The sequence below is a fragment of the Limanda limanda genome, chromosome 14 (assembly GCF_963576545.1).
Source record: "Limanda limanda chromosome 14, fLimLim1.1, whole genome shotgun sequence".
In the NCBI taxonomy this organism is placed as follows: domain Eukaryota; kingdom Metazoa; phylum Chordata; class Actinopteri; order Pleuronectiformes; family Pleuronectidae; genus Limanda; species Limanda limanda.
Window position 1 is genome coordinate 4,479,621 of NC_083649.1, and position 13,794 is coordinate 4,493,414.

At 39.8% G+C, this 13,794-nt stretch overlaps 1 protein-coding gene across 2 annotated transcripts; it reads left to right on the top strand.

Moving 5' to 3' along the window:
* The first annotated feature begins 223 nt into the window (after positions 1 to 223).
* On the top strand, positions 224 to 12,804 carry tmem248 (transmembrane protein 248). Of its 2 annotated transcripts, none has more exons than XM_061085228.1 (7): positions 224 to 234; positions 1,477 to 1,635; positions 3,684 to 3,972; positions 5,571 to 5,721; positions 7,366 to 7,549; positions 8,262 to 8,443; positions 9,204 to 12,804. In XM_061085228.1, exons 1-7 carry the CDS (start codon positions 232 to 234, stop codon positions 9,232 to 9,234), a joined length of 999 nt encoding a protein of 332 aa, XP_060941211.1. In that variant the 5' UTR covers positions 224 to 231; the 3' UTR covers positions 9,235 to 12,804. The 2 variants fall into 2 exon arrangements, with proteins under 2 accessions (XP_060941211.1, XP_060941212.1); XM_061085229.1 differs by having other exon boundaries at positions 8,262 to 8,405.
* Positions 12,805 to 13,794: the final 990 nt, after the last annotated feature.

Here is a 13,794-nt window from a genome sequence, read left to right on the forward strand (position 1 = left end):
GGGCAGCGGCGCACCAGGCGGTCTGAACCCCGAACGCCTCCACCTCTCCGCCGGACACCGACTCCTGCTCCTCGGCGGCGGATCCCGGAGGAACTAGCTCGAGGACCGCCAGCGAGCTAGCAGCACAGGCTAGCGAGGCTAAGCTAAGCTAAGCTAGCTGCCTCTTATCATAGCCCCCCCCCTGCAACGACTCTTCCCTGCTCGCCCCCGACAAGTGCACAGGAGGACAACATGGTGAGACAATCATTTAATTTAATCTGCTGTCTGTCCCCGGGACACGTTGAGGTCTCAGTGTGTCCCATCAGAGCTGTCAGAGGGCCAGGTAGCTAGCTTAGCATGCTAACCAGGTAGCTAGCTTAGCATGCTACCTGGCTGACAGCTCCTGTCACCTGCCTGTGGCTGGCAGCCAGACAACCCTGGAGTCAACAGACATGCGGGTTTGAAACCCACATTTTTAAAACAGATTTACCAATTGGGATCTTGTTATTGTTTTATGGAAGCTCAAATCCCATTGGTCAAAGAATAATAATATAATCTTTTACAGCAATAAGATCAGAAGTGGCTTGCTGCACTGAATAACGTTGTGACCGACATTAATAAGAAGGAAGCTACAACAATATCTGCAGAGACTGGACGTGTTGTTAAACTCTCACATTCAGAAAATACACAACCTCCCTCTTAACTTCTCTCCTTGTGGTGTACAGTGAATTACAAGTGTGTCATATTTAGTATAATACAGCCAAGTTTCCTCCACCCTGTGCTGGAATATATGACATAATAACACAAACGTGATAAATACAGTCAAGTCTAAATGAGCAGTTCTGTATCTAATGTAATGTTTCGTTTTTTTAAGTTTATAAATTACAAACTAGTTGACTAACAGTGGGGAAGACAAGTTGGTTTATGGCAAAGTTCATAATGATTTTAATGATTTAAATGTACGTCACCAACTCACCCAGAATTCATTCTCATCTCAACTGTTTTATACTCAAACAGTTGAGATTAAACTCTGCTCTTTTTGGGGTTGTGTTTTTATTATGATTACACACACACACACACACACACACACAAACACAGTTTATCCTTGGAGCACAGACCAGACTCTAATTTGTGTTTAAACAACCTTTATCAGACCAAATGCTCAGTACACACTTTTTTTCTTGTTGGCTTGTTACACAACCGACTCAACAAGTTCCAGTGAAACCGAACCGACTTCATTTTTTGCATTCTTTAAAGTTTGCATATTTAACCCTTTAACTGAAGTGCACAGTGTTCAGTCCTGATACAAGTTTTGTATTCATGTGCGTTTATCCGTGTATCTGTGACTTTATTATCTATATTAAATACACAGGTGCAGTTAATGAAAACACTAAGTTCAAGGTTAGCTACTTAGCCCTGTTGTTAGAACAGAAACCCACGTGATGCAAAAGGTTGTTGTGCTAATGTTGTCCCCATTGTGTGTTTGTTACGATGCAGGTGTACCTGTTGAATTCTATAGAGAACCTAAGGAGCCACATCAACAACCGTCCTCCACTGGTCATTTTTATGATCAGTGTCAGTGCGGTGGCCATCGCCTTCCTGACCATCGGGTATTTCTTCAAGATTAAAGAGATAAAGTCTCCGGAGCTGACAGAGGTGAGTCACTGCGATGAGATGAAAGTACACAGTGTGCTCCTCTAAGTATCTCCAGTAAACTGAGGTCACAGACGATGGTAAATGTTGTGTCTTGACCTTTTGTGCGTTCGCCCAAAGGTTTAAAACATGCTGCATTTAGTGTGTGACCTATTTAGCAATTCCTAGTCTCCTCTAGCCTCAGAGTTCATTTGATCCCAGTGTGGACGGAGTCTGTAGTCTAATCTATTCCCCATACAGATGGTGCATGTATGGAAATACAGCTTTGCATGTGCCATGGATCTGGAAGCACATGCAAATCATGAGCTGCTTTCAGACACGAACACAAGAAAACCTCCAGATAATTGGGTGCAGACATTGTCGTGGCAATTTCTACAATCCCACTACCAACGAGGAAACGAGACACAAATTTCTCTTACAGTATTGTCACACTTTAATGCTCGAGCATGGTGCATACCACAGGGTTTAGTTTGTAATATGCACACAGATAGAAAACAGTTCATTACTTTTATACATTCGGCTAACCCCTCCCACTCTGGAGGGGGTTTGTTAAACAGGAAAAGGTTGAGATCCTTTGATCACATGAATACAACAATGCCTAGTCTAGAGCAATCAGAGCAATATGCATTCAGTAGTAAAGAGCTGTGTCTAGAGAAAAACATGTTACAGTGTCTATGGTAATCAGGCCAATACACATTCAGTGTCTACAGGAAGCAAACAGCATGATCAAGGAGAGCATTGTAAGAGATTCAATCAAAAGGGGAAATAAACATGATTATTATGGTCAACTGTTATATTTCCCTTACACATTTTTCTGGTAACATCGACCCTGCAGGACGTGACGTATATATTTTCCACTGTGAGATTCACATGTTTTTGTTTAAAAGCTCTTGAATCAAATGTTCCACCCGAGATGATATTGTCGTCATCTTCAAGGTACATGACTCTTAATAATTGTATTATTCCAGTGTTGCGTCTGTCCTCAACACACCCACTCGCTCGCTGTGAATTTTTTCCACATAGGCTCACGTGGACATTTTACTGGAGGGGGGGGCAGAGCAAGACAAGTTCTGGAAAATGTCCAAAGCAACTGACTTGGACATTTGTGTCCTCTGGTAAATTTCAGGGAAATGCACAGAGTTCAGGTCACGTCTGAAAGCAGCTTTAAAGGCTCGAGGTAGTGACCTGCTTGTGTGGACAGTAGGGTCGGGAATCAGCAGGGACCTCCCGATACGATACTATCACGATACTTAGGTTGCGATACGATATGTATTGCGATTCTGTGGGTATTGCGATTCTGTGTGTATTGCGATTCAATATTACGATTTCCTGGGATTTCTTTTGGTTATTTTTTTTTTTTAAATACTGGACCATGGAAAAATGTTGAATCATACCTTCAAATACAACACAGTCAAATTCACTTAGAGCTTTACAAGTTTTATTTCAAATATTAACATTAACTTAATGACTGCCGGGCAGCCAATAGAGAAAATAAATAAAAATGTGCCCTATTATTGTATAGCCCCTGTCAACTGCACACAAACTGACAGATTAAGAAATGTATGCCCCCTAGGCTACTTTTAAACAATAAATAAAAGGTAAATTAAATAAAATGAATAAAAGTTTACTTAAAATATAAACTTTGAAATAAACAAAAAGTAGGCTATTGTTGTTTGCATGTAGGCGATACAAAGCTAGTGCTTGGGTGTGTTTAGATTCTTGTGCAAAAACAAGAGCTGGTCAACATGCCCCCCCCCCCCGTTTAAACCAATAAATATGTTTTTTTTTTTTATTTATTTATTTATTTTTAATTTTTAAAAAATCGATTTGGGAGGCAGCATGGCGATTTAAAATCGTCATTCACAAGAATCGCGATTTGTAACTGAATCGATTTTTTTCCCCCGTCCCTAATGGACTGTACATATTCATACATGCAACTAAACAACTGGATATAGCAAGTTGTTTGAAATGTTGTCAGCCCAATACAACTTGAATATTACAAGGGAGGCTCTGTGTATTCCACCAATCCAATCCCACTGTCTCCTCACCAGGACTGGAACACCTTCCTGCTGCGCTACAACGAGCTGGACGTGTGCGTGTCGGAGAACGAGACGATAAAGCATGGCCTGAACGAGTCCACCACACCGGACAGCCTGGTTGTGACCAGTGGCCAGGCTCGCTCCAGCACCCAGACCCCCCTCCCGCTGGACGACTCGGGCGCCATCAACATCTCTGTCCCCATCACGCTCACGCTGGACCCGCAGCGCCCGTTCGGAGGCTACTCGCGCAACATCACCCACCTGTACGCCACCGTGCTGGGGCAGCAGGTCGGGCTCTCTGGTAGGTCGTTTCTCTTTCAGCACCAAAACTAAATTGCTTGAGATGTTTTACGTGCTTGTAAGATATTATTTTTAGGGCTGGGCAAGTTAACTCGTTTTAATCGAGTTAACTCAAGTGATGAGTTAACTCGATTGTTTATCCGCCAATTATTTTCTTTTTTCCTGTTCTGCAACAGTCAGCAACAGACTTTCACAAAATAAAAGCCTGACTTTCACAATAAAACAGTAAATAATCAAACCTGAGTTAATGCGAGATAAAATAATTAATCGAGTTAACTCATCACTTGAGTTAACTCGATTGAAACGAGTTAACCCAGCCCTAATTATTTTAATAGTATTGTCTGACATCAGGGACAAAGCTTCACACACGCACGGCTAAAGGAACGTCTGGAAGTGGTCTCATATCTCAAAGTCTTGGGTGCACTGCTGAGCCATGATGCATGTTAATGCCAGGTGTGCACAGAGCCATAGTGAACAAACAGTAGCTGCTTTGTGTAACTAAATGCTGTTCCCATTCAGCCCTGGGATTGGTTTCAGATGTAAAGGTCCCAGACTTTTAGGTCTCAGACTTAAAGGTATCAGACTTTTGGGTTTCAGAAGGCAGAGACAAACTGAAGAGTAATTACCATGAGCTTCGAATGTGTATGTTCAAGATTCAAGATTTTTATTTTCAAATGCACAACAATAACATTAAGCAGTCGCTGGCAATGAAATGCTTGAATCCCAGGCTCTCTTCTAGCAATGCTCAATAATTACCATGAAAAAAATAAAATAGAAATAGTATTAAATAGATTATCTAATATGTACAGTGTTTGTTTTTTTTAAACTTCGATTGGACAGAGCCAGTGGAGGATGCTTCTTTTAAAGTTGTGATATAGGCGTAAGAAAGGTTTCTTTTTTTTACATATTCACTCAGGCACATTTAGAGGACAAATATCTATGAGTGTGTGAAATGTGGTTGAGGTGTGAGCTGATTTCTTTATACTTATCTTCTTGAGTTATTGTTCTCACGTGAACTTCTCCTTCTAGACGACCTTAATTGTCCACCAAGGGAATTTGTAGATAAAATGACCTAGATTGAACACGTGATGACGAACTACAGCTGTAATCAGTTGTTTAACTTCTGAGAACAGAAACTCGTCCATGTTTGTTTTCACCTAGATTTACACGTCTATACTCAGGAGTCCACTGAGTTTGAATCATAATCCTATAATCTCCACAGTCTGTTAGTTATTATCAGGGGAGAAGCTTGACGTGACAGGTAATACTGCTGTTGTGCCTGGTTTCATACCTGAGGGAATAACCGTGTACAAGCTGTTCAGACAGCTTTAGGATCTAATGATTGCCTCAGAGACTCCTCTCTGGAGGCCTGTTCCATGTTTCAGTCCGATCATTATTGTTCCCATATCAACAATTACAACAAAGTGGATTAGTAAGTTTGACGTTTATGAACTGTGAGTGGTTTTGGAGAAATATAAGGCTGACGATTACAACCGGTCGGGATCGAAAAGTAAAAAACAGAAAGCCAGAGGAGTTTGAAGTCCTCGTAGAATCATGTAAATCTCCTGATGTGTTATTCGTTTGTGTTTGTGTGTTTAGGCCGGGAAGCCCATGAAGAAATAAACATCACCTTCACCCTGCCTGTATCCTGGAACTCGGACGACTGTGTGCTGCACGGACACTGCGAGCAGGTGGTGTTCAGCACTTGCATGACCATCACAGCGGCCAGCAACATCTTCCCAGTCACAGTGTGAGTTGGAACGCCCCCCCCCCCGACTCACGGGACAGAGCTTTGATTCTCTGCCCAGAGCCGCAGACTAAGATGAAGTCAAAAACACAGGATCCCAATGTGTTTTATATCTCCATGTCATTTCCCAGTGTTCAATTTGACTAATCCACAATGTTTAATCCAAGTAATTAGTGCGTCTACGGTTCTGTCCCAGTATGTTGAGTTTTGTTATGCCTCCGAGACAGCCAGTGACCGGTTCCATTATGTTAATGTCCATCGGTCCCATTCTTTTAAACACGATATCTTTTTATTTTTTTATTTGACCTTTATTTAACCAGGAAAGTCCCATTGAGATTAAAAACCTCTTTTTCGAGGCAGTCCTGGCCAAGAGGCAGCAACAAATAACATATGTACAGTCACAACATATAAACAGAAATTAAAATGATAAAAAACAGTTACAAATAAATTAAAATTCATAAAAAACATCTGCAAGTAAAAGAAGTGGTCTGAAATGATCTCATCGTAGATTTAAAAGCGTTCAAAGAAATCATTTCGGTTAATTTAAAATCTTTTTGCAGCCAGTTCCATGTGGTGGGAGCAGAGTGGACGAATGCCCTTTTTCCTGATTCAGTGCGGGCCAATGGAACTAACAAAAGCATCTGATTGTTTGAGCGCAGACTGTAAGAAGCAACACTTTTCTGTGTGATTAAATTACAAATATATGATGGCAGTAGCCCAAGCATGGCCTTATAAATAAAAGTGCACCAATGTCCCAGCCTCCTGGTGGACAAAGAGGGCCAACCCACTCGAGAATACAATTCACAGTGATGGGTCAGGGCTCTACAGTTAGTGATAAACCTCAGAGAAGCATGGTAAACAGCATCAATCTTACATAGACATTTAGCTGAGGCATTCATGTAAATCAAATCTCCATAATCTACACTGGATAAGAACGTTGCAGTGACAAGCCGCTTTTTCACCTCAAAAGAGAAACAAAATTTGTGCCTGAAGAAGAAGCCCAATTTAAGTTTCAATTTCGATATCTTTAGGCACTATGAAGAATTTTTATTCAAATGATTCGATTTTGTTCGTCCAAGTTCAAACGTCAAGGTCACAGTGACCTCACAAAACCCTTTATGCCTCGTAAATGTTTTATTTCAACAACGCTGCCAAGTATTTTTTTTCAATTTGACATAAATGTTGTTTTGGACTCACAATTTATCTGATTTCGGTTTGGATGGTCAAAGGTCAAACCACAAGGCGGCCTCACAAAATAATATGATATCTCAAGTCTGCCTTTAAGGAAAGAAATAAATCAGGTTTATCTTCGACCAGAAGATTAAATGATCAGATTTCACGGTTTAGATTTTCTGTCACAGTGACCTCAGACGAGTCTGGAAAACAAATGTGTGTAGACTGAATCTGCTCTGGTTGGCAGAGGCCTATAACTGCAGTGTGGTATTTATGGTTTTTATTTGATGTGTTTTATCTCTGGCTGCTTCGATGTCCTAACACCCTCATAAAATATCCATGTTCTATTTTCTTTAAAAGCTCCAACATTAAAAACAAGACATTACAAATCAAGCTATCGGAGAAACAGTATCTTTGACTCTTCTGCTCTCATCACCACTACACTGAACTGTTTGTCTGTGTTTTGGTTTGCAGGCAGCCGCCCCACTGCGTGCCGGAGACGTACGCCAACGCCACCTCCTGGTACAAGGTGTTCACCACAGTCCGTGACTCAGACACCAAGTACAGTCAGGACTACAACCCCTTCTGGTGTTATAAAGGAGCCATCGGCAAGGTGTACCACGCTCTCAACCCAAAGCTCACCGTCATCGTTCCAGATGTGAGTCAAAGCCACCGTTTATTCCTCAGAGTCATAGATTTTATTGTCTATTATATTTCACAAATAAATTTAAATCTTATTTCACAGACATGACGTCGGTGTTGTGACGTTTGCATCTAAATTCACGTATATTTCTTGCTAGAATGTTGCTTTCTTTAAAGTCATTGCAGCACAACAGAGGACGACAGTGCAGTTTAGAGTCACTCACTCGTAGCAAAGCCATTTAGTCTGGGCTCTATCTATACTGTTGGCAGTAGACTGGTTCTGGATCCCATTCATCCCATTCACCGTCCTCAACTGGGCACTGAATGCTGCCGCATACAATTGAGGGAACATGTGCTGATGCCTGCACCGTCACCTGAGCTCTTCAACAAAACAACAGAGAGACCTATCGACTGATGGAGCTTCTGTTTTCCTCCTTTGTTACTTTTATTTTGAAAAAATGGAGCCTAAATAGCTTTAAAGATGTATTGATTCTTCTTTTCTTCACTGTTCAGACTGTGAAGTTAAAGAAAAAACACTTGTTTGTCATTTACGATTTAACTCCACCCAGGCTTTATATAAAAGAACACCTTGAGGGCGTGGGCTGTAATGCGTGATTAGTGAGCGTGGCCGCAGGAAGTGACGTGTTTATCCTTCCCGTGATGCAGTTATAAACTCTATATGTATAAATGCTCATGTGATTCTCATGGAACCCTCTCGTTTCTCCCAGGATGACCGCTCTCTCATCAACCTGCACCTGATGCACACTAGCTACTTCCTGTTTGTCATGGTCATCACCATGTTCTGCTATGCAGTCATCAAGGGGCGGCCGGGCAAAGTACGACAGACCAGCCCTGACTTCTGCCCCGAGAAGGTACAACAGACACCAGCCGAGCTAAATGACGTGCACAGGTAGTTCCAGCCAAGCGTCGGGTGACCACTGATTGGTTATAAGACGTGATTCCGATCACAACAGTGATTCTCTGTTAATCATCAAAATATATAAAGCAATACAAATGTTTCTTTTTCCATGTCTTGTAAAATGTCTTCTGTTTAGACAAAAAAATGTGTGCAATGAATTTTGCTACCAGCTAGTATTTTGGATTTTTTTAAAAATATATCCTGACTGATTATAGGGGGATGATCAGTCAAGAATAATATCTAAAAATTCGATATGATATATATAGTCTTTTACATTTAACCATATTTTTATTGTAAATAACTATAAATATAAGAACAAATATTTAGAACTTATATTAAGAAAATTAGCAAAACCTAATGAAACAGATCTTTTCTGCATTCTTTACATTTTACACAAAAATCATGTTATTTTTAACTTATTATTTATTATTTGTATTATTAATTCCAGTTTGATAACAATCAACAACAGCAATCTTTTGTAGGATTTATTTTTAATTTAATAAATCTGTATCAGAAATATTTTACCCCCTTATAACAGTTTTGGCATTGGCCCCCAAAAACCCACCCCCTTTAAAAAGGACATTTTAGTGATGGTTTGCTCCAGTTTAATTCCAAAGAGCTAAATCAGTTTATGATATATATTTAAGAATCTTTTCTTTCCTCTTCATCTTTTTACCTGCTGCTGTTCTTATCACTAACCCTTGTGTATCAGTTGCCTGCAGTAACCCCGTGTCATGTCTCTCTGTTGCAGGTGGCGCTGTCAGACTGTTAAAATGATGTGAGAGAGCTTTGTCAGAACTTAACTGCAAAAACGGACAAACTCAAAAAAAGACTCGGACGAAATAAGATAAACATACCAGTTGCCTAGTGAACCCTGGAAATACAAATAAGGGACTCGAAAAGCTCTGTGAATGCATTACTCCTTGCAATGTTGGGTTTCTCCAACCAAAGATATACAAGTGCCTGTATCTGTGGTGTAAATATTTGTAGGAACTCTGATAATCTGTGCAAGACCTTTTCTTCTTTTTTTTCACTATGATTCTGATTCTTTGCCTGGGTTCCCTCGTGCCATGTGCGCACACGCAGTACAGACACACAGCAAACGGCCACTTTCAAGAACTTCATCGCCACTTTTTTTATTTTTTATTATAAGGAAGATCAAGAAGAAGAAGGAGGTGGTGGGAGTTTTTTCTCTAAATGTTTTTGGGTTTTTCATAGACTGTGAATAAAGATGGACGAATGAAGAAATGAAGCTAATAATTAATTAAACCAAACTTCTGAAGCATCAGTGTGATTGATCCACGTCCCATCTGCTAACATGGAGGAGAGGGGCAGTCCACACACTTTGGGGACATGACCTGATGTGTTCTCCATCTTTATTTACCGTCTTCGTCCCTTAACAGATGTTTTAGAAGACGACCCGCGATGATGAGCATGATGTCTTGTCGCTTGAAAACAAAACGTTTAAGTGACTCAAATGAAAAGATGGGTTGAGGTGGACGAGATGCTTGTGTCAAACGTTTTATCGCAGCTTCGAACACGGAGGAGAATGAATGTAGCATGTTGCTCTGCACCAAACTCGTCACAACTCGTTAATTCAGATGAACTCTAACCAAATCAAGCATCAGTCCCCCCCCCCCTGTGTGTTTGCAAGTATTCAGATTATTTCTGATGTCGCAGTCCAAGAAGCTGCACAACCTGTAGTTTTTTGTTTGTTGAGTTATCTAACGTTGTCACGCTTAAAAAATATTGTTTTTCTGCCTTTTGATTATTATTTCCGTCTGTGGCTTCTTCGCTCACCTGCCTCTCGCTGTTCGTCAGCTGCCAGTTGCTCTGCAGCACATGTACAGTCTCTATAGTCTCTGTCTTTCACCTGGATGGAGTAAACGTATGAATCTTGCCTTATACCTACACTACGATACGATTGACCTGCTTGCTTAACACAGAAATAAAAGGCAAGGAGATGGTTCTCTCTTTCCAGTGTGAACACGCCAGTCTCCTCTTCCTCAGCCGTCGTTCTCCTTCGGTTCTATTCCACTTTAATGAGCCTGCGGTCGGAAAGCAAAAGTTGTGAACTTTTTTTTTGTCTCTTAATGTAAATGTCAAGTTGCCCTTGAGTTGTTTTATGATGGGAAGCTTTTTTTTATAATTTTTTGTGCTTTGATTTAAAGTGAAGCAATATCAGTTGCACTTGTTTGCGTCGTTTCTGCACCTTTTTCGTTTCTTGCACATTTTGTGTTATTTTAAACAAATGGCCAAAATCACATGTGAACTAATGTGAAACTACGAAGTTGGACTCCAACGAAAAGTAAATAAAAACTAGAATAGAACCAAGTGTAAAGTGGATTCCAGTGACTTTACATTCAGAGAGAGAAAGTTTATCTTTTCTTTCCAGCGTAAACATGAATCATGATTAAATAACTTAAATTATTTTTGTAGACACAAATCAACGCAGACAGCAAAATGTGCAAAAACTCACTCGGTGTGTGAAAGTGAGTGTTGAGTGAGTTTTCGGTGAACAAAGGCGGCTTTAGTTGTTGATTCTCTCAAAGTCTGATCCAGTATCTGGATGCTTGTAAATGTGAAATTCAGAAAGTTATGAGTGTGTATCGAATTGACGTCACAGAAACAAAAACATCTTCACACTTTTCATGACTTTGTTGTCGTCAAACTTTGAACTGCAGCTTTAAGGATCCAACTCATGCTCTTCCAGTGGTTATTTAATCCATATTTAAACTTTAACAATCATGTATTAACTCACATTTTATTTGAAATTTGCAATAAATAAAACTGTACTCGATTCACATTAGATTATTATTATAATTGATATCTTACTCATTCTTAAAGGAAAACCAGAGAATAATAGAACAGTCTAAATCCGCCTTTATTTTGTTTATGTACGACTTTATTTCTTTCTTTTTAGGTTTTACTTACCTCGTTATGATTCTGTTCCACATTTGAAATACCTGTTGAATGTACTTTTTCATAGAAGCATAATTTGAATCTGAGATGCAAGAATTCCAAGTGATTTTGAAACATGTCGTAGTTTGTAGTTGTTTTCATTTTGTTTCTGGTTGAAAGGTTTTACTTGAATTGAAAAGTGGTTTTCCTGAAAGGTTTTTATCCGTTTGTGGCAAAGAAAATGAAACTGTTGTCACATTGTATCAAACACTTTAAACATATATTGTTGGATTTTTTCGTGTGTGTGTCTGTTGTGTGTCGGTGGATGAGTGAGAGGTGTCGACTTTTGGGGTGTGATTTTTTATTTTTTTTTCCTGGGACAAGTCTTCCTGATTTTGATGTTTTCATATTCGAGCGTTCGTCTGGCTGCTCTTATCGGACGGGATGTTCGTGAGCAGGTGTGTGTGTGTGAGCGAAGGAAACTCGATGGTGTGAAAGATGCTTGACGTTTGCATTGCCGTCATAATTAAAGCAACACTGTGTAACTTTGTAATTAAGCAACAGCGCCCTCTGCAGCCTCACATGGGGATCAGGTCTGTTGGGCTCTGAGCGATGAAGGTGTCGGCGTCTCTAGGACAAACCAAACAACTTTCTCTGTGGCCGTTAAAACATAATAACAATCTTTTTAGCTCGGATCAGACAAGATGGCTTCAAGTCATCATCCCTATTAATGATTTGATTGATTCTCAATATCGTCCGATGCGCAAAGTCCAGTTACTGGAATCCGGAGGAAATCCGAACATCTCTGTTCTTACCTCCTGGAACAAACGTTGAGGACGAGGAGTGAGAATAAAAGAGGAAACTTTCTCTCTAGTCACTGATTCATCAAACTCATTTAGAAGCTTCTGTTTTAAGGTGAACAAGTTGCCCAGTGTTGCTCCAACGATGTCGCTGATCTGTTTTCATGTGATTTTTCTGTCTTCGTCTCTTCTTGCAAAATGCCTTAACATTGTTCACATACATTAGATTTTCTTTTTGAATATAGTACAACGCGCCGGCTTTTTGAAACTCCAATCTAAAACAGACTTCTCATGTTACCACCTCTGAGCTGAAGAAACTCAGAAGACCGCGCTCAGTGTTTTGAATCTACTCCACTTATATATCGTCTGGAGGCGTTTTTTCTTCCACGTTCAGAAATCGGGCAGAACAAACCGGAAGCTCGAGCCCGAGGCGTCTCATCGTCCTCCGTCGTGTCAGCAGCGCTTCGGCGAGTATTAAGCCAACTCTGTGCCTTCTGCACTACGGAGCTGCATCCTCTCCCCTGTTCATCCGGTAGATAGGACCATAGGTTTCATGTGGCTGTAGGTCCTCAGCTGAACCCTTCTCTTCTCCAGTGGAACTGCTGTAAATGAATTCAAGTTTAAATAAACTGTCTCAATGATAAACCCGCACTTGTCTCACTTTCATATTTGTCTTATCTGCTCATTTAGAGGAAGATCGATGATGTGCCAGTGGAAATAACTTGGACTTATTGGCTGGTGGTGAACGTTCGAGTGTCTAAGCTGAAGTTTAGGGCTCGTTCTCTGTGTGTGTCGGAATCAAAGGATAAATATTTTATACTTTTATTATCAAAAAACAAAATCTGCGTCGTTTTCTAAACTCAGAAACCGATAAAAATGTCACAAATAACAAATTAAGATTATAAAAATGGGAAATGATGTCCTGAAACAGCTGTTTCTAAATTTTGTATTTGTTGGAGATTGTTTCCAGCTGTGGTTTTGAAACTCAGTGGCTCATTAATATATTTCTAACAGTTTCAGGACAACGCATTGACATGTGGGCTCAGAGTCAGGTGTCGAATATACAGACAGAACCAGTTTGTATAAATCATTAGAAGTTTTGTTTTTTTCATGACAATAAAAATACAGAATTTCACCAGACTTGTGCTGTAAAGTTCGATTCTGACTCTTGACATTTGTGCAGTTTAAGTTGTAATGTTTGATTTATTCGTTCGACCCAGTTGTGTGGAAGGAAAGAATCCTCCCGTCCCCACCAGAGGGCGATATTGGCAGACTTATTCATCAGAATCAGAAGGTATTTATTGCCAAGTGTGTTTACACCTACCTTGAATTTGCTCTGGTTATTTGTGCATACAATGAACATAAAAAACATAAAAACACAATAAATACACCACACATAAGAAAAACAATAATAATAATAAAAAAACAAAATATATTTACTCACTATTTACTTCTTATTTACTCACTTTTTCTAATATTTATACAAGGTAGCATTTATTTAGACATGAAAAAATATCTATATAAAAATATATAAAAGATAAAAGATATAAAAAGTGAAATGCAAAATGCAAAAAAATTATAGGCAGCCTGACTCCAGGTCGAGTTTCTTCATTTATTCAATGAGTTTCTCTTTAATAGTCG

Bases quoted from the DNA above. Each gene is read 5' to 3' on its own strand.
- tmem248 (XM_061085228.1), top strand. The intron at 1,636-3,683 runs GTGAGTCACTGC...TCTCCTCACCAG, and splicing joins AGTCTCCGGAGCTGACAGAG to GACTGGAACACCTTCCTGCT. The intron at 3,973-5,570 runs GTAGGTCGTTTC...TTGTGTGTTTAG, and splicing joins GCAGCAGGTCGGGCTCTCTG to GCCGGGAAGCCCATGAAGAA.